This window comes from Podarcis bocagei (assembly GCF_964188305.1).
Source record: "Podarcis bocagei genome assembly, chromosome: 2".
Taxonomy (NCBI): Eukaryota; Metazoa; Chordata; class Lepidosauria; order Squamata; family Lacertidae; genus Podarcis; species Podarcis bocagei.
In genome coordinates this window covers 49921874-49943065 of record NC_138126.1, presented here as the reverse complement: position 1 = coordinate 49943065, position 21192 = coordinate 49921874, and the positions used below count along the sequence as shown (strand labels likewise).

Below are 21192 nucleotides of genomic sequence, written 5' to 3'. Positions count from 1 at the left end.
CAGCGCTGTCCGGAGACACTTCCGGGTCACGTGGCCAGCGTGACAAAGCTGCATCTGGCGAGCCAGCGCAGCACACGGAACACCGTTTACCTTCCCGCTGGTAAGCGGTACCTATTTATCTACTTGCACCCAGGGGTGCTTTCGAACTGCTAGGTTGGCAGGCGCTGGGACCGAGCAGCGGGAGCGCACCCCGCCGCGGGGATTCGAACCGCCGACCTTTCGATCGGCAAGCCCTAGGCGCTGAGGCTTTTACCCACAGCGCCACCCGCGTCCCATTCACCAAGGATAGATGGGAATTAATAAATATTTTGAACCTTATAGAAATGCACAGCTTTAATATCGGTGAAATGAAACATGTTTCCCATCATCTTTTAAACTTGTTTGATTTGGGCACTTTGGAAGCATTCTATACAGTATCTCTCTTATCTTAAAGCTTATTTATGATCTTCAATTTCAAGTGTGCAACAGAATATCTCAGTGTCAAGAAGACATCTGCTTGTCACTTTTTCATCTGAGATTGCCTGATGAGTTGTCAAAAACTGCACAAATCTATATGTGTTGGCTCTGATCCTCCTTTTATCTGTTTACTTTGGAAAGGCTTCATCAATGCTAGAGACTTAAATGAGCTTTGCAGATCAAAGGAGGCCCCAAAAAACTCTTGAATGCATTTGTACTTAATATATAAATAAGAATTTGAAACATGACAGATTCTTTAAAGGAGCGGTTTGTAAACTTACAAAAAAATATCCTTTTCCAATTTGTTTAGGGGTGGGGAAATGAAAGTTTTTCTTAATAGCAATAACTCTTTGTATTAAAAACCATTTCAAGTCCTTTCAGCCAGCCACCTCTCAGCATATCATAGTGTTGCATGCCACCCCAATCTCTGAGCTGCGTGAGATTCCAGGGATTCTGGGCGCTTACCTTTACAACCCACCCACCCCCAGACTTATAACAACAGCAGTGTCTAGTTTGAGATGCTCATACAGTGATATAAAGGCAAATATTTGTTATTACAGTTTAGGAACCTGTTTCATGCCTGGTCTGACTTTCTGTTCATCTCACCCATTACTGTCCACTCTGAGTGACAGGGTTTCTGTCTTCCCATCACCTTCTTGATGATTATTTAAACTGGAAAGCTACATGCCCCACCCACCTAAAAGAAAAAAGAAAATAAATGATCACTGTGTTTTTCCATTCAAGCCAATTCTTTTTCATGCAGATTAGTCAATGTGGGTTGAATGCAGGCATAGCCATGTTCAGAGTCAGCACAGGCGTCATCACTTTCAATGTTCCTGCTCTAAGCATGACAGGTAAATACGGATCCAGTGTCTATGAGTGGGAGCCAACGTTAGTCCTACTCCGAGTAGACCCATTGAAGTTACTGCATATGACTGACTTTGGCACCTTAATTTGAATGGATCCGCTTTGAGTAGGACTTGGCACGTTCCTTGCAGAAACCCACTCTTTACCGTTAAATCAGAGCAAACTGGAAAAAAACCTGAATTGCTGTTTGCTCCAATTCAGCAGTAAAGATAAGGTTTTCCTGGGGAAACCGGCAGGGGGAGAAAGAGAAGCACTCGGACATTGACCAGGAAAACATGGAGCTGTTCCTAGATAGCATGAGGCAAAAGGTAAGGGTGGATGAGCCATACTGATTTCATGAGAACTTCGTAAATAAGAATCCTTAGGATTGCAGCCAAATACTTATGAGGAGTTGAGCACCAACCGCTAGACCATCCCAACATCTCAGATTCCATTGCATGAACATTATGTCAGTATATTTGAGTAGGATCGGCTTGCCAATTTAATGTTAACAGTGGAAGAGAGAACCTGTTGAAGGAATAAACTGTGTCAACATTTCCACAGTTTCCTTTCTGTGGAGAGGAATCTGTGTATAATGATGATGATGACAACAACAACAACAACAACAACAACAACAACAACAACTTATTATTATAACAACAACAACAACAACAACTTATTATTTATACCCCACCCATCTGGCTGGGTTTCCCCAGCCACTCTGGGCGGCTTCTAACAGAACACTAAAATACAATAACCTATTAAACGTTAAAAGCTTCCCTAAACAGGGCTGCCTTCAGATGTCTTCTAAAAGTCTGGTAGTTTTTCTCTTTGACATCTGGTGGGAGGGCGTTCCACAGGGTGGGTGCCACTACCGAGAAGGCCCTCTGCCTTGTTCCCTGTAACTTGGCTTCTGGCAGCGAGGGAACCGCTGCATGTGCATTGCAAAGATTTGCTTTGGCAGGGCGTGTTTCTTCTATCCAACAGGGTTGTTGTTTTTAACTCTGCAGTGCTACTTTCTTTCTGGTGATTTTGTGCCTTGATAGAATGTGCAAAGACAGACCTTTACCTAGGAGACGTTATCATCTCTGCCTTCTCCAACCTTGCCAATTGTGAACTTCTAGGACCATAAGTGTAGTGACAGGAAGGGCTGTGTGCAGAGTTCCTAGATGCACCCAGATTGAATTGCATCCAAGCCCAAATGAATTTGGACCCAGCTTGTACCTGGGCTTGACCAACACCAGCCTCCCACTTCCTCCTGCCTTCCCTAAGCAACTTTTATTTATGAAAGGGGCAGGGTGACCAGTGGCAAGCATGGTTCTCTGGTGGAGCCAGGACAGTCCTTACTCTGGGCCAGGGTAAACTATTATGAATCAGGAAGCCTGAGAAACTACAAATCGCAAAAACTCCAGCAGGAAATGGCTGTGCTGACCTAGAGCATGCTCAGTAACATCTGGCCCAGTGAAGAAGAAACCTGGGTGGCTTCTCTTGGCTACAGGGAGCCCTTCCCACAACCAGTCCCCCCAAGTCTTCACAAGGTCCTCTTTGACTGAAAGGGTGGCAGGGAGTACTGGAGACAATTTTCCATGTTTGGTTTTTCCGAGCTTTCGCAGAAATGGCTTGGAAAGACCCAAAGTTTTTCCAAGGAGATTATGAAAAAGCTTGGAAAAACTGAATGCTTTCTGAAGCTAGCAGAGGGGAGCTCACCCATGACTAGACCTTTTCTTCCCCCATCCACAATCTGGGACTGACTATATTTCTTCTTGTAAAATACTAATAACAAGGCATTGCTGAAAAGTCCAAGGAATGACTTTCCATTTGTAACATACCGCAGAAAAAGTTAAACCTAATGATTATAGTTTACATAGGGAGGGGATTATTTTAAACACAAGGAGACTTTTATTGTCATAATATTTTCAGCTAAGTCACTAGAAATATATGGGAGGAATTGTTTGTATTAAGAAAATTGATTAAAACTGGAATAGAAATACATTTCAGCCAACTTTAAAAAGTTAGATATTCCTGTGAATCAGCCCTTATTTAGGTAAGGATTTGTTTTAGTGAATAATAAATCTTTGCAGTTGATTAGCAATGTTTGATTGATGAAAAGCAAGAATGCAGCATTCTCTGCCATCTGCAGTGATCTTGGTGCTGCATGTCAGAGAATGTGAGGTTTAAGTAATCGTAGAATATACCTTCAGCACCGGAAAAAACTCAAAAGTGGTTCACAAGCCAAAGGAAATGTTTTTATTGCATACACAGCACCAAACAATATATTAATGTGGCTGTGGAAAATAAAATTTATTCACTGTTTTGTTCTACTGTTTTATTAGTGTTCCAACTTACTTGAAGAAATGCCTTTCCCGTAGTTTATGACAGAGACAGAGGCCCTTCTCATAGAAACACCAGTGTGGATGGTAAAGGAGATTGTGAATGCAAGAGGAAGCTTTCTTAGTTGTGGCACCCCATTTCTGGAACTCCCTCCTGGGGGAGATCAGAGAGGATGAGGTAGCATTCTTGTTCCTCCAGGCCTTTGCAAGTGGTTAGGTATATTTTTGTACTATAGGTTTTATAACTTCCATTTTAATTATTGGATGTGGTTGACTGGGTTTTATGTTGTTAGTTGCCTTAGGCACCCTTTGGAGAAGATGGGTGGGCTATTGTTGTTGTTGTTGCTGCTGCTGCTGCTGCTACTGTTATTTACATACTGCTTAATGCCCAGATAGGCTTTTAAGCAGTTTACAAAATAAAACACCAGTTTCAGAAACATTAAAATATAAACATCCACCATTAAAATACACAATACAACAATCCTATTGAAGCATTACTGCTGCTGAAACAGGAGATTCAGTTTGAAAGATTAAGGGATATAAATTTAATGAATAATAAACAAATGATAACTCTTATTTCCAGCGTAGAATAGGAGTTGCTACACTAAATTATACAGGGAGATTAAAACTAATTCCCTGAGTCCAAGGTTCTTTCCCCACCGTCCATGTGTGATTTAGAACTGAAGGGCAGTATAGAAGCAAGCTTATTACTCTTTGACCATGAACATATTGTTGGGGGTGGGGGCTTCCCACACAAACCTTGAGCCCCTGTCAGTAGAGCACATGGAAAACGTTCAGCACATGTCGGTTTGTTGTGTCTGTTGTTGCTGCTGCTGAAGGGGAGGGGGAGAGTGCAGCAGGAGATGTTTCTCATCACCAGTTATTTTGGGTCAGAGGCTGAGCATTTGCACAACGGCAAAGAACCTCTCCTACTCTGCCAACTTTCCCATCTCCAGTCCTCCTCCTTCAGGTGCTGCATTGGAGGGATGCATGTGAAGATCTGCTTTCCTGTATTATCCTGGAAAAGGAAAGGCAAAGTGTGGGATCTTACAGGAGCAATTCCTGTTATAATCTGAAATGCCTCAGTCCTGCTGTCTGCACACTATAATATAAAACTTCAGACAGTTTAGCAATCGTTTTTCAAGAAAAACAATGGGCCCCATTTCACTGGAGGGGGTGTGTTCAGTTGTTCTTTCTATGTGTAGGCTCTGTAGGGAAGAATGACATGGAACTGCACTCAGTGGCTGCACCCTTACATTGTCACACCTTGGTGGCCTGCCTTCTCACATCCATGTGTTCAGCACCACACCACGTATAGCTTACGCTTGTTGGCACACTGCACAGTCAGGAAACCCAATCACATAGGGTGCCCAATCCAACAGAATACCTATGCATCTACAGCATGCATTGCAGATGTTTCATTGGATGTGCTGCAAGCAGGGTGGACTTCAGAAGCAGGGCCAATAAACATAGTTCACACAACTTGCACATGGCGGGAATGACTGAATGGACCTAGATGCACAAATGCTTCAGACAAAGTCTGACCTAAAGATTTATCTTTTCATGTATCTAAATCTAAGGTTCACTGAGCCATAGCTACTGGAATACATATTATTATTTTAAATTGTCCCAAAATGTTCCATTCTCTATTTCATCTACTGTTCAAAATCCTGAGCAGCCTAATTTATGACGGCAATATAGATGTTACACTCATTCATGGTTTCTTTTCTTTTTAAAAAATGGATATGAGAGAAATGTGAGTTAGAAGTATAGCCAGCAGCCTGGAAAACACATTACAGGACTTGGAAACCAGAACAACAGATATCTGCATGTTGAACAGTTGAAGTTTGTTCCACTCCATTAGGGTTTGGTTTATGCAACTGACAATTATGTGAGTAACAGATATTTGAGTATAGGCTGTACATCATTTTCCATTTACGACATCCTGATGTGTGTGTGTATGTGTGTGTGCATGTGTGTTTTCTTTTTTAAACTTAAACCAACAATAGGAAAAATCAAAATGTGACAGCTATGAAATGAGATCCCATAGTAACCACTAAAGAATGCAAGCTAAAATAGAATGCCTGAAAGTTAGCTGCCTATCTTGGCCCCCGTAGGAAAAGGGCTTTGTTTTAACAGGTGCCCAGCACCTATAGCACCTAAGGAAGTCAATGAGCCCTGCAGTTTCTCAGCCACTGTGGCCATCTCGAAGCCTTCTTTGGGCTACCCACAAGGCCTACAGTCCCTATCGGGCTTTTGTTTTTTTTAATAGCAGACTAGGCCTTCCTGTCCCCACAGCAGTGTGATCGCACACATTTTGAAACACACTGTCAGAGCTGCTTGAAGATCCTAGCTCACAGAGGATCACGCTAGCCAGCGATCATTAAGTAAAAGTCTTTATTGAATTACAGTTTCCATTCTCACGCTGCTGCGCGCAAACTCTACGTCTAGTAGCTAGATCGGCGAAGCTCCGTCTGAGTCTCCGCCCCGTGTGCACCAACTTAATATCCTAGCCTTGCTCCACCTTTTCCGCCTGACTGTCCTCCTCTGGGTCCCTCTACCCCCCGGGGCTTCTTCCTTCCGGGATTCTTCTGACGCTGACCCAGACCCTCCTGCCTCCTTGCGCCGGGCTTTAGGACCTGGTTCCCTTTCGGGGCTGCTTACTGCGCCGCCTTCCTCTGCATTTGAACTTGGCGCGCGCGCCCAACCTTCCACCTTCCTCTTAACCGTTTCTTCGCTCCCCGATGGAGGTGTGGCCACTCCTGACTCATGCCCTCCCTCCTGTGGTGAGCTGCCAGCGCTTCCCCCCTGGCTCCCTTCCTCTTCCCTGCTTCCTGGCGGTGACGCTGGTCCCGATTTCCAGCTGCTCCCCCCTGAGTCCCTTCTGGCTCTATCTTCCTGGGGTGCCCCCCTTGCCCTGGCCACTGGTGCTCCTTTCTGTGAATCCTCTGATTCACTGGAAAGACTAGGAGATCTCGGGTCGTCGTCATCACTCATCTTTTCTTCTGCCTCCTCCCCTTCGCTCTCTGTTTCCTCCCTTGCCCGTGCCTCTGCTCCTAAACCCCTGACACACACATATCCCTTCGGTTCGTGATATTGGCTGACTGGTTCTTTGGATCCTGATCCTCTGAAAATGAACTCATGCCCTGGGGGTAAAAAGTTTCATTGTTGATTTTGCAGGTTTAAATTGTTTAATCGGGATTGAAGTTATATTCTTGATGCCCCTGCCATTTTTTCCAACTGAAGTCACAATCCAGAAATCTGTGCAACCGACTTGGCATACATAGCAAGAGGCCTTCAGGTGTCCCTGAAATAAACAGGCCCTTCACATGTCCACACGTGTTTGGTCATAATGCCTGGCTTATTGATAATCATAAACCTAAAATGTTTTCTGACTGCTGTTGCTTGATTGTGCTGTATTTCCAGTGTGATATGTCATCCTGGCCTAAAGGGTACATATCATGGGTAGGCAAACTAAGGCCCGGGGGCCGGATCCGGCCCATTCGCCTTCTGACACGGATGGTCAAGGAATCAGCGTGTTTTACACGAGTAGAATGTGTCCTTTTATTTAAAATGCATCCCTAGGTTATTTGTGGGGCCTGCCTTGTGTGTTTACATGAGTAGAATGTGTGCTTTTATTTAAAATGCATCTCTGGGTTATTGGTGGGGCATAGGAATTCGTTCATTTCCCCCCACAAAATATAGTCTGGCCCCCCACAAAGTCTCAGGGACAGTAGACCGGCCCCCTGCTGAAAATGTTTGCTGATCCCTGGATATGATGAGGGATTCTGGTGCTTTGCAAGAGCAGGGAAGGCCTTGCTTTGAGGTCTTTAGCTGTAGCAAGAGTGACTGTTACTGCTGAGAAGGGTCTTTCTCAAATACGACCTTGTCATGGCGCGTGCGAGTAGGTTTCTTCCCATGCTTGTGCTGCAGAAGCAGTGGCGCCATGAGTGTCAAGACTCAGAGGCCCTCTCTTTCCCTGTGGGCAGCCTACCTTGGCTCTGGTACCTCTCCTTTGTCAAGGCTTGTTCTTCGGGTACTGCATACCCCTCTATGACTCTCTGCAGTCCAAGGGCCCCCCATCTCCCTCAGCCTGCCATAATGAAAGGCGCCTGCACAAGTTCACTTCTAAATATAAAGGCAGCATTTGTGGTCTGTGGGTATGTGTGTCCAAAAAAGGGGGATTGTCCAATCAGAGAAGGCTCACATGAACAAGGGCGTAACCTATCAAAATGTACAGCTATTCGACTATTTCCAAAATAAACTTTTCAGCAAAACCAGTTGTTGGCCAGTGGTGGTTTTTTGTTTTTGTTTTTTTGATGCTTTAAAAAAATGGTTCTCTTGATGCCCTCCCTCATCACCTCTCTGCACATCAAATGATCAGTCTGAGGACCAGCAAGGGGAGGCTTTGCCTCCTGATCAGGGTGCTGGGCTCCATATGCCCCAGCAATGTGTCCAAATTATTATTATATAATTTGTATTATATTATATTATAATAATACACTGCCCATCTGGCTGGGTTTCCCCAGGCACTCTGGGCGGCTCCCAAGAGAATATTAAAAACACGATAAAACATCAAACATTAAAACTTTCCCTAAACTTTAAATTTGTTTTCTTTTTGCCACCACTACCACCAAAAACAGTGGCCTCTTGGGTCGGTTCTTCACTGGGATACCCCTGCGCTAATGGATGGGCTGCTAGCAATCTAGTATTTGTTTTTTCTTTCGAGTGATTTATCTCCCCCTTCCTTCCACATTGTTTTTTATGAAGAAAATTGAAGTCTTTGAGACCTTTTTTTTCTTTCCAGGAAGTTTTCTGCACAGGAAATACTTTGGTTTAAATTCAGCAGTAGTCTCAAACAAGTGGAGATAATTAAGAAGGGTCTTGAATTATGGCTTCAAAAGAAAAGGTTCCTCACATGCTGCTGCTATCTATTGTGGCATTACCAATGGCAGTTGGTGATGATGCTGACGACGACAGTGTTGTAAAAGGCAACGGCTCAAATTCTTGATTTACGTCACTTCACTTCAAAAGAGCTCTCTTGTTTAAACATGAAACATTCACCATAAATATTCAACATTAGACCATTTGATTTTTAGACCAGTTGTTGAGCTCAATAAAAGAAACCTTTATCTTCCCCTGAGCTGCAGCTCCCATATCACTAGTGACATAAATGTCACCTTAGCTCAGCAGGTGATTCAGAACACTCTCCCTTGAAATCCTGAGGGTACCTTAAAATCCAAGATTCGAAGAATCCTTTGAAAGCAGAGCACTTTTTAATGCAGGGTTTTGTTTTTCGGTGTGTGTGAGTGTTTATATGTAAAAAAAGTTCCCTTGCAGCCATTGCAATGAGATCCCTTCTGCTTTTCATTTTTCTCCTGTATTTTTACAAGCTTCACCAAAGTTGCAAGTGTATTTGTTGACTGCATAGAGCCAATGTAATCCATAGTTCGGTTGCTTGCCTTAGGTTCAAATTAGAGCTTACTGTCAGTGGATTTGGGTGCCACTGTCTCACCTTTGCTTCCACCTGAAAATGGAAACAAAAGATTAGAGAATAACTTTACCTGCCCTAAAAATCAAAGAATTGAGGATAGGCCATAAGTATAAACCTTTCTAAATGATTTGAAAAGACTGGTTTCCCCACAACCTAGTTTTAGTCTAATTTAGTTCATGCTGCAGCCACAAAAATGCATTTTTCTTTTTAAACCAGCTTGAACAAGGGTTATGGCTTTGGGAGACCACCAGGCGCCATCGCTTCTCCAATCCCTTTCCCTTAATAGTAGGTTTCTTTGTAGGCATCTGTAGATTGCTTAGAGCACCTTCCAGGTGTTAGCCAAAACCACTATGCAGGTAGGGCATTAAGAAGAATGCTTGTGGCCTGTGTTTCTCTTCCCCTTTGCCTCTGCTTTGTCGCCTAAGGAGTGCTGTTACGAGGGCACAGTGAGAAGGCACTACTCATGCACTGAGTGTAATTTACAAGCCATAAGAAGGCTCATATACCTTTAAGTGCTGCATAGAAAGCAGAATTTCATCAGGTGCAGCTTGATAGCTCAGAGTGCCTTCCATCAGCTTAGGCACTATCTGAACAGGGATGACTTGGCTACAGTAATCTATCTTCTGGTAACCTAATGAACGGACTGGACTCTTGTGAAGCACTGTACATGCTGCTGTCTTTGAAAATGATTTAGAGGCTTTAATTAATGCAGAATGCAGCTGCCTGATGGTCAACAGGTTAAAGTTAAGCAATCGTATAACACCAATTCTATTACAACTTTACTAGCCCAATTCAAAGTGCTGGTTTTGACCTTTGAAGCTGTTTATGGCTCAGGACCCCGGTACCTTCTGGAATGCCTCTTAGCTCTTCTTCTGAGGCCTGTCTCTAAGTTCCACCTCTTAGGCAGTCTTGGAGGGTAGTGACAAGGGCCTTTTCAGTGGTGGCTCAAGTTATGTGGAATGCTTTCCCTTGTGAGGTCTGCCTGGCCCATTCAGTGCCTTTGTTTTGGTGCCAACTCCTCCCCAGACTTTTGATAGACAAAGGCGATGTTGTTTTGTTATTAGTGTGCTGCTAAGCTCGCTATGGCTGTTGTGGGAGTTGTTTCACTTTGTTTTATGGCATAATGGGTGGGATTCACTTAATGTGTCCTGTCAGCACAAGCAATAGGGCTTTCCCCCTCTCTCCCCCCTGTGCCCTCCCCACACTCCCAAAATTGGCTAAGGGTGTTAGAATAACCCCCATAGCAATGCCGTGGGGTGGAGAAGAGAGGATCATTCCATCTGGCAGGCTTCAGAGCTTGCACTAATGATGTGTGTGTTGTAAGTCACTTGGAGACATTTGGGTAATAACCAACTAGCTGCTACTACAGTGGTACCTCGGGTTAAGTACTTAATTCGTTCCGGAGGTCCGTTCTTAACCTGAGGCACCACTTTAGATAATGGGGCCTCCCGCTGATGCCGCACCGCCGGAGCACGATTTCTGTTCTCAACCTGAAGCAAAGTTCTTAACCTGAAGCACTATTTCTGGGTTAGCGGAGTCTGTAACCTGAAGCGTATGTAACCCGAGGTACCACTGTACTACAATTCCACCACAATGGTTCAGCGATGCAGAAAGCCACACTAGAAAAAACTATTTCATTTCACCTGGCTCTGGACTCTTTTAAGGACCCAGCCTTGGTTGCCATGAGTCTTGTCATTGAGGAGTCCAGTCATGTCCAGAAGCTAGAACTCCCAGTTCCAGTCCGTGGGTTTCACCCTTTATAGTAAAAACATGCGTTTGAGAGCTTGCCTGAATTGCATCAGAACGCATACCATGTGGCATATCTCAGTAATTTTTTCCCAGGCATCATAACTGTTTGAAGTCAATCTACTGAATGGGAAACCCATTGCATATTTGTGAATAATGTGACCTGCTGTTCTACCGAGCAGAAAGGCAGCATAAATTCCTCTGATGAATTGCACATCAGAGATTACAGACAGAGCACTACTCAGCCACGTCTTTCATCCTCATCTGACAGTGACAACCTAATCCTTTGCTTATGACCCAGCGTGGAACTGCCTGGGCGTTTATACAAATTCACCATTGCAGCTTTGTGTCGAGATTAGGCTCTGGGAATGGGGAAGCAGCCAATACTTTGTTAAATTATGCACACATGAAAACTTTGTGATAAGAGCGACTTGAGGAAATCCAAAAAGTTTTATCTGCAGTTTCTACAGACAGCACGTGGTCTGTGTGTGGTCTATTTATTGTACACAGAGAGCTTTGTCATAGTAGGTTGGGGTAGCCCTGAAAGGACTTGAAAATGGTTCAGCTCGGATGCTAATGACCTGCCAGCCCAGTTCTAGAAATCTGATCCATTCCAGTCCATGGAGTGCTAACTGGGGTCAGCTGGAGCCAATGAAGGTTACCTGATCTCCAGAGGTCTAATGCTTGAATAGCAGTATGGGAAGATTTATTTTAGTGAAACATGTGAGAGGACGGAAGAGGTGAGATGTTGTTTTTGTGATGACGATGCTTATTATCTGTTTCTAAATGTACCTTGAAGCTGGACTGGTTTCTTTGGCTCTCTCTGGGATGGTTTCTTCTTCATGGTGTGGTGTCAGCTGAATTGAAACTTGCTGTGAATCAGAGGAGTCAGTACATGAATGTGTTACCTCAATCAGTTCTTGGTGGATTAGGGAGGGGGGAGGCGTTCATGTGGGTCTTTGCATTAAATGCTGTATTGTTCCAAATAGGGAAGTAGCCATTAATTCTTTGGCTGTTGGGTATCTGGCTGGGGAAATACATGATCTGGCAAGATGTTTAGTAGCAAGGTGCCCCATGTTCCTGCTGGTTTCTGTGGTGTTTTTCCCCGCAGTTAAAACTTGCACACATAGGTGCCGATTCAAATATTTGTGAGCTCTCTTTGAAAACCAAGAACTTGCTGAAAGTGGGTTCCTTGCGACAATTGCCAGAAATCCTTCCCCTTTAACAATAACATCTAATGCACACTTAACTGCCACCTTAAAGCCTGGTTCTTTTTTATGCTGGCTCCGTGAGGGAGGTGAAGCTCTAGGGAAGGCTTTAATGTTTTCCAGCACGAAAGGTACTACAGTACATCCTCCGCATGCACGATGTGAGACTGTGTGTCGGCCCACCAGTGTCTGTCATGTTACATTTCCTCCCATGCTTTGAATGTCCTCTGGCAGCATTTCCATGCGTGGGGCAGTCTGCACAATACCATACTGTAGTCAGACCTCAACATGGCAGCCCTCCCCACACCAAACCCTCTTTTTAAAAAAATCCCATGAGCGATTCAAGGCAAACAGCAATTGTGTCAACACTACAGAGTATCTCCTTTCAGGCTTCTCCTAAGCTAATTTTACACATACAATCCCTATATAATATTGCACAACATGTAGGATTTGGGTTGTTTCAGTTCTTGAAATGGATAAACGGGAATTGCATTTTATTCCCCTCGAAACCCGATATATTTATAACTTTCTGAGATAGCACCGTATATAAAAATGTAGCTGTTATTTTCTGTGAAAGAATTTTCCTCCTTTTTCCTTTTTATTGGCCCCTTCTCCCCCACACACAAAGCCACAGATGCTCCGCTGCAGTGATGTCAGCCTCCCTACATGGTCCAGCTGCTTGGAGGTTTCTGTAGAAAGTTCAAACCCTGTGTGTGAGAGAGATACTGTAAAATGCACGTTGTGTTTATCATCACAAAGCTCTCATACTACAGATAGGGGTAAGTGTAACTTTAATGGCGGTTCCGTAGGCTTGAAGAACACCAAGCAGCATTTAATCTTTCTGTTGACGATACTTTAATTGCAGACTTCCCAGTTGTTTCATTCCCAGAATTGGTTCAAAGACGCCGTCCTCCCTTTCACGTCTGCCCCCTCCCCCCATCTTCTGTGATTTTTGGAAAAAGCAGAGCATTTTCTTAGTAAGACAATATGTATTTTAAGTAGAGACGTCTGAGTGGAAATATGCTTTTGTCCACATCTACACATGGTCAAGTCCTCACTTAACTTCAGACATTCCCTGCCAGACCACCAAACTGAAAACATCTATTCTGGATTTGGTGGCAATACATGTCACAGCATGTTATACTGAACTGATGTAAAGATTAGCATAGAGGTTGACCACAGTTACCACTGCGGGGAGATAGGAGAACACTGGGATGCGCCTCTCTTGACAGGGCAAGGATAAACTTTTATAGGAGCCTTTTGAAATCAGATGTAATTTCTAAGCTCCTGGTATTTCTACATCATGCATGAGCAGTTCTTTCAATGCTTAATTTCTCTTCACACACACACACACACCCCGCACATACTGTTATCTATGGATTAATTTAAAATACTTTGTTGAATTACATTTTTAAAAGTTGCATTAGATTCAATCTCTCGAATAAGACTGTGTGATAAATTCAACTCTTCAAGTATAGATAAAAGATTATTGTTCTTGATTAAATGTCTATATAAGAACACTGTGCTGAAAGTGTGTTGCTCTACAAATGGGCAACTCACAGGATCCATACCAGCCACAAAGGAAGTTAAGCAAGGTTGTATCCTAGCTCCCACACTGTTTAATTTATATATATAAATGATATTATCCAGAGTTTAACATCCCCAAAGTATTACGCCCCTAAATGGGCCACAAAAGCCATCTCTATATTATTATACGCAGATGATGCGGTCCTTCTATCTCAAACAAAAGTGGGCCTAAAAAGATTGATGAAGGCATTCTCAGGATACTCCCAAAGAGAACAGCTGGCTGTGAAATACAAGAAAACTAAAATCATGGTGTTTTCAAGAAACTATAGGGCCCATAGATGGTATATGGATAATCAGTTGATCGAACAAGTCTTTAAATACCTCGGCCTTATTTTCAGTCATTAGGGTCATGGGGAACACTTCAGAAATATGTAAAGGAAAAAGCATCTCAAATAGCCAAAATTCTGACAGCTTTTTTCATACAAATCAGCACTTGAAGTGTTTAAAGCAGTGTTATTACATGGGGCTCAGATTTGGACAGGCGCTCACCTTGGGTCTACAGAAGCTGTTCAGTCTAAGTTCCTAAGGCAATTCTTTTCTGTTCCATCCTATGTTCCAAATGCTTCATTGTACTTGGGGGCAAATCTCTCCTCTGTTGAATTAAAGATTTGGTGTAGGACATTTAATTATTGGTTTCGGCTAAATTTAAACCCCACTAGTCCACTACCTTTAGTATCGCAAGATTGTCATGCGAGCACTTGGACTGAAATTGTCAACCAAAAGTTTACTTTTCTGGTTTATTACAACAGTTATTAACACTTTGCTTCAGTAAAACAAATAATTTAATTTGACCGTGCCTATATGATATTGAGTGACAGAATAATTTGGCCACGATTAGGAAATTTTGTCCATGGTATGATTATTTTCCACCTAGTCATTTGACACATTGGCACCTTATTTGCAATATTTGCAAAATTTAACAATTCCAGAATACAGATGTGCTTTCACATATGCAAGATCAAATATTTACACACACACACACACACACACACACACACACACACACACACACCCTGCCCATCTGGCTGTGTTTCCCCAGCCACTCTGGGTGGCTCCCCACAGAATGAAAAGCACAATAGAACATCAAACATTAAAAACTTCCCTAAACAGGGCTGCCTTCAGATGTCTTCTAAAAGTCAGATAGTTGTTTATTTCCTTGACATCTGATGGGAGGGCGTTCCACAGGGCGGGTGCCACTACCATCGGCTGTACTTGAGGGTCGATTTCAAAAAATTCAGCTGGAAAAGCAGTTATGTCCATGTGGAGATGGCAGTATTGAGTCAGTGGCCCATGTGCTTCTGGCTTGCACTCTTTATACTGTCCATGCCAGGTCACTCAACCATTGCTACTGTGTCCTTTCTCCTAGCAGATCAAGATAATCAGGTGACAGCAAAAACTGCAACAATTTTAGTAGGAGCAATTAGAATAAGATCTGTTATTTGATTATTCATGTAAACCTCCAAAATGTATTTTGTATAGTTAAGTTTTTACCTCTATCTTCAGTACATGTTATTTTATTTTATTGCCATGGCTAGTGGCTGCTGCAAATAAAGATTCTTCTGATCTGACTCTAAAAAATATATATTTTCTGCTATCTTCTGTTAATAATGGTCATAAGTGACACATTCCACGTACCTCAGTATTATTTACACTGACTGGCAATGGCTGTCCAGAGTTGCAGACAGGGGACAATTTACCTGGAGATGCCAGGGATTGAACCTGTGACCTTTTGCAGGCAAAGCAGATTCTCTGCCATTGAGCTTCCAGTAGTGAAGAATGCCTTAATCTTTATTGGTACCTTAGAAATCAAGGCTGGAATTCTGTGTACACACAACTGGTAGTAAGCATTTTGAACACAGTAGGCCTTACTTCTGAGTAAACATACATATGCAGGATTGTTTCCTCTGTGTTTCTTTGGCTGATATTTGAATTGACTCTATTTTTGCAGGTCCTTCGTTATCCAGCAAATTCAAAACAGCAATCTCTTCATGGTGGTAGTAAGTAATGAATGTGACTGCGAGTCTGTTTTGCCAATTACCATGGAACCAATAGAAATAAGGTATATCCTTTTACTTGACTCAGGCACGACCTCAGACAAGCAATGCGAATCCGTACTTTTTAGTAAAGTGTTCAAAGTAAATTGGTTTGCTAACTGAGTGCATATAACCTCCCTGATCCCACACAAATGCAATTCCATCACCAAGAAAGCCAAATCTTGAGCACTTGTGAATTCAACAATAGCAGGTTTGCCACAGCCATAGTCTCTCTGCAGCAGTGGCAAGCTTGGGGCTGTGGCCAGTGCTCTTGGTAAGCACTTGCCTCAGTTATGCTCTTGGTAAGACAAGCAAGTCCAGAATGCAAAAAAAGTAAATGCGAGAGATGATAAAACTATACCTTTATTTGATGATTTATTTTATATTTTCTGTGTAGCAGAAGTGATGAGGTTTCACTTGATAGCAAGCTAGATTAGATAATCTATTTTAATAGTAGGGTGCTGGGAAGGGTGGCAAATCTGATATTCCAGATTTGTGGATTTCAGGACACACCTCTGCACCAAACAGGAGTGTCAGCTTGGCCCACGACTGTAGGTACCCAGAGCCGTGGGTGCCATGCAACATGCATGGCCCTGGCACTGAAATATGTGGGTGCCTGGGCACCCAGGGCCCCAGGGAGTTGGCACCTGTGGGGAGGTGGTACTGCAAGTAGATGCTCCTGTTTTGTGACAGGCATTCGACTAGAGGGAGTTTCTTTGCGCTTGATAAATCCTGATTTTTAAGGTATATCCTTAACTTCTGAGAACATAACGAATCCCTAAAATGTGAACGCTTAAAATCCCACAAGATTAGAAGACGTCCAGACTCTTGCCATGGATTTCATCCTGAGGTATGTGTTTTAGTTTACGTTGAAAAGGTCTGTTAAGAATGAGCAAAAGTGTATTTGTTCCTTTTCTGCATCTCCCACTGCCTTTGTTTTCTGCTAGGGTGCTTCATCGTTATCGCAGACTCGGTATACACAAGAAGGACTGTCCCACATTTCTTTCTCAAACAAGGGTGGCTAAGCTCCTGTTTAGGGGCCTGATCTGGCTCCCCAAGCAAATTTTTCTCACCCCATTCAATGATTTTGGTGGCAGGGGTCCAAAAAGAAAAGAGAGAGTGTGCTGGGGTGTGCAAAGCCTAATGCCTTAGTGGTTATTCATATTGCTCCCTCCCCCTGTTACCAGATCAGTCATTTGGTGAGCGAAGAGGGGACCGTGTGCTTCCTGTCTTTGCCTGTGGACAGATCTACACTCAAGGTTTCTAGCATTAAGAAAGGGTTAAGGAAAGCTGTAAGGGTTACATTCCATTTAGCTTAGAACGTTAATAATGTATTATTAAAATGTGTGTGTTGGTAAATATTGGCTTGAACGATTGTAACGCTCTGCTTTTCTCCCGTTTCACTTATTGTGGGTTTGTTTTTCAGGAGAATGCCAGAGAATGTGGTGGCGTTTTAGGCCTGAGTGCTAAGCCTGCTCTTCTTGTGCTTCCTCTGCTTCTGGCCGTTTTCTCAAGGTGACACTGACTGAGAAGCAATCACTTGGCATGCTAAACAATACATGGATAAACTGTGAACTGAGAAAAGGTGCAACTTAGAAGACATGAAACTATAGTCAAAACATCAGCATTTCATGATTTTAAATGGTGGGATGATATAAACTCTCCAAATTATGTAAAAAAAGAGAGAGAGAGGGAGAGATTTATCTTTTTTTGGTGCATCATGCAAAGATGGATTTGCCATACAATAGTCACAATTCATCAAGAACAGGACTTCAGTAGATAGAAACAGATGGTCATTATTTTCTGCTTTGTTCCATGGAAAACGGTTTAAAACTGTGTACTTTTTAAATAAAGTATATTAAAATCACAATTTTCTAGCAGGTGTTTGATTTAACCTAGCCATGAAGCAAGCCCCTGTGCAAAAGATTGTATTTTACCCCTCCAAAGCATTTTACACGGGTGAAAACAGGGAGACACAGCTTACTGATAACCCTGAATGTGTGAAGACTCCTTTCAGCCTGATTCAGAACTAATTGGGGGGAAACAGACTAACCTTTACACACACACAGAGTTAATGCTGATTTCTTTTTTTCTTAATTCTAAATCAGACTAGTGAATGTTTGCCCATTTTTAATTTGACAGTGTGTCTGATTTTGACACAGTACAGCAGCAAATGTAAAAATATTGAGCTTTAGAATACAGGTATTGGGGGAATGATCAGCCTTCCTGCCACTTTGATTGAACGTAATATGCCACACTGTCATTTTCTTGTCATTTTCATCAACACTGTGTCTTCACTGATGTGTTCTTGATAAAACTGTTTGCAATTAATGATAAATGATGCAAACTCTCACGGGCAGAGCTATCTGATCAACCAGAGTTCTTCATTTAAATTAAGCCCTGCTGGAAACCATATTATTTAGAAATGTCACAAGACTATCATTGCTTAAATCGATATCCGTGATTCAGTCATTTTTCTTGACATGTGCTTAACAAAACATGGTTAGGGAATCACATTCAGCCGCAAGATTTTTGTATTTATTCACAGTTATTCCTCATATCTGAATAGCAAAAACTAGGGCTGTTACAATCCGGCACAAGTAAATGAGGCTTAAGGCCAGACCCAAAATCTAATAAAGTGTGCTAGATGCATCAGCTTGTGCTGCAAAGAAGACTTTAAAGACTCCTGCCAGCCCTCGAGTTTACAGCTGTGCTGTCTTCTGTCTCTCTTTGCTTTTTCTCTTTTTTGCATCTGTGTCACTTAGAACTCTCAATCCATGGCCTCCTTTCAATTCTGCCAGTGTGTCCTGAACAGGTGGCTGCCTGAGGCAGATTGATTCAAAGGAAGCAGTAACTGTTTCATTGTGTAAGCAACTATAAAGGACCATTTCCCCCTCAGAACTGAAACCCTGCAGGCCGTGGGCATTTTTTTCCCCTTCTGGTTTGGAGATCAAGGTGGAAGACCCGAGCATTTGTAGTTGTTTTGCTTATATCTCTCCTAAAGGAACCCTTTGTGCCTTTGCTCATGAGTCTTTGTTATGCAGCTTGTTCCTATGCATGCTTACTCAGACGTAAGCCCCACTGACTTCAAATGGGATTTGCTTTCCCAAGCAAGTATACATAGGAGTATGGACGGCATTTATTAAGTCTTTAACATGCCACAAAACTTATTTTTGCTCAAGGGACTAACACAACATATCCCCCACCCCCATTCACCCTTGTTACATTTGCAGTGGCGTAGCGTGGGTTGTCAGCACCCGGGGCAAGGCAAGTAATTTGCGCCCCCTAACCCGTGGATTTGCGCCCCCTAACCCTAACCCCCAGATGTTGCGCCCGGTGCGCCCGCCCCCCCCTTGCACCCCCCACGCTACGCCACTGTACATTTGGCTTTTTCTAGTTTCTAGCAGAAACATCTTTGGATTACCTTTGCCAACTGCAAAAATACAAATAAGTAAAACATACGCATTTATTTATTTACTGCAAAAAAAAGTTCAGCATCGAGGATGGATTGGGAAATAGCACTATAACCACACACCGCATCTCAGGTTAACACCCAAGTTTGCATCTAAATGAAACAAACTTATTTTATAGGTCTGCATACTGTATATTATAGGGTTTGACAGTGCTTTTTCTATTAAAAAAAATGTTTAGGGGTACTCTCATTTTCCTTCTCACATTGAAATACTGCCCCTCAGTGAGTCCAAACTTAGATTCACAAAATGTTTAGGGGTATGTGTACCCCCTGCGTCCCCCCAGAAAAAACACTGGGGTTTGATATGAACTTACTTTCAGGATAGCAACATATAACTTCTTCTGTCTCTTACTTTATTTGCTCACACAAGTCACGAGTTGAACCAAAAGGGCCCTGAGCACATATGGCCTATATGAGGGATAGTCAACATGGTGCCCGCCAGACACTGCTGTACTACAACTCCCATGCTCTCTCGGGGGTGGCCAAAAAGGCAGATTACAAAGAATAAACACACAGGTGCAAATAGAAATGATGCAAATGAAACAAATTCAAAACATATTAAAAGTATTAAAAACCCCAATACATTTGTGTTCCAGCCAAAAAGGCAAAGAGCATTCCCCACAATAATGTGTGTGAGAGAGCAAGAGCAAATACTTAAGCAGCAGCTCCTCCCCCCCCCCTTTTTGGCTTTTCCCAAAGAGGCTCACCTGGCACCTTCATTATATATATTTAGGTGCCAAGCAAAAATTCTTCTCCGAGGCCTTTCGCTGATTAAACCACCTATGGCCTTTTGAACTGGGGAGGGGGGTATTGTTTTTGTTTGTTAATATGTTATGTATTTTGGAGTTCTTATATTGTAAACCACCCCATGGTCCTTGCATGGCGGGTAGTACATAAATTCAATTTCTAAAATAATTTTAGAAAATATCCTAGACAAACTGGATTTCAGGAGTTCAATGCAACACAGACCAAAGCAAACATATGGAAGAATAATGGAAGGGAATAGAGCCAGCTAGGCCTAGCTAAGCAAGGATGGAAAAGAGTATTTTGTGGGAGAGAAGGTTGCTCCTCTATTATCCCTTCATTAAGCTGCCTTTTCTAATATTCTGTAAGCAGTTGCTGCAATGGCTGTTATTGCAACAGGTATGTATTTAAGGAACAATCGCTGCTGTTGTTCAGAGCCATTTGGTCCTGAAGCCCTGGTGTACCTGGCAGCAAGTCAGTATGTCAAGTCCCCAGTCCAGGGTCAAACTACACATGTCCAAAAAGGCTAGAGACCAAAGCAGAATCCCACAGAGACCCTGGAGCATCTAAGCTACAGTTCATCAACATAGGCAGTTGAGCAGAAACAGCACCTCCCTTTTATAATTTGCCTGCTGATTGCAGCATCTGGGCTTCATGAGGCATGTGACCCTCACCTGTCCCAAGCCTCCTCCAAGAGCTAGCGAGCCCCACCTGGCCTGCTAGGGAGCTGGGCTGTGGGGCTCTGCCTGCCCCAGCCTCCTAGAAGGTCCCTCCTTCTGCTCCCTATGCCTCAGAGCCTGTCGTGTTTGTGAAGACGGTGGGGGCTTGTGGCTCCGGTGATGGATCCTGCTGCTCTGGTTCCTGTGCACTGACCCCCATCCTCTTGCCATCCTCTCTCAGCCTGTGAGTACTTCTTTTCCCATCCCCTGCTTGCCTTGGTGTGTCCCAGTCCTGCCTACACCCCTCGCCGGAATCCTCTTACTCCTCCCAGTTGTCCTGCCAGTTCATGACACTTTTCAAGGCTTAAAACTAAAACATTTTAGGAACACACAATAATTCCATGTTTTGGAAGAATGGGTAACAGATTTGTGTTCCTCGTAGATCTGAGGATGCTTTTCTACATATACTGCTTCCAACCCAAAGATCTTCAGCCTACATAATTTTGGTTCAGTCAAAGGGTCACGGAGATTGCGTATATAAAAGCCAGCAGACAGCGCCCTCCTTCACTCCTCTGTTAAAGCCTATTATAGCAGAATAGTCACAATATCTTATGAAA

At 43.1% G+C, this 21192-nt stretch overlaps 1 protein-coding gene and 1 long non-coding RNA gene across 5 annotated transcripts in view; one reads left to right on the top strand and one right to left on the bottom strand.

The window, feature by feature from the left end:
* The window catches only part of CACNA2D3 (calcium voltage-gated channel auxiliary subunit alpha2delta 3), a 498964-nt gene extending 481394 nt beyond the window's left edge, over positions 1-17570 (top strand). For 3 of the 4 annotated variants that reach the window (XR_014005100.1, XR_014005101.1, XR_014005102.1), the window contains 2 exons: positions 15616-16550; positions 17127-17570. Coding sequence is in view for 1 of the 4 variants with exons in the window: in XM_081184001.1 (XP_081040127.1) it covers positions 15616-15726; positions 16466-16550; positions 17127-17219 (289 nt within the window). In the remaining 3 variants the exon portion in view is untranslated. The remainder of the gene's footprint in view (positions 1-15615; positions 16551-17126) is intronic. The other variant, XM_081184001.1, reaches the window with a different exon arrangement.
* LOC308581704 lies at positions 3536-8071 on the bottom strand. Its single transcript, XR_014005194.1, has 2 exons — positions 7627-8071; positions 3536-4650 (listed from the first exon to the last, which is right to left on the bottom strand). It is a non-coding gene; the product is annotated as an uncharacterized lncRNA (long non-coding RNA).
* Positions 17571-21192: the final 3622 nt, after the last annotated feature.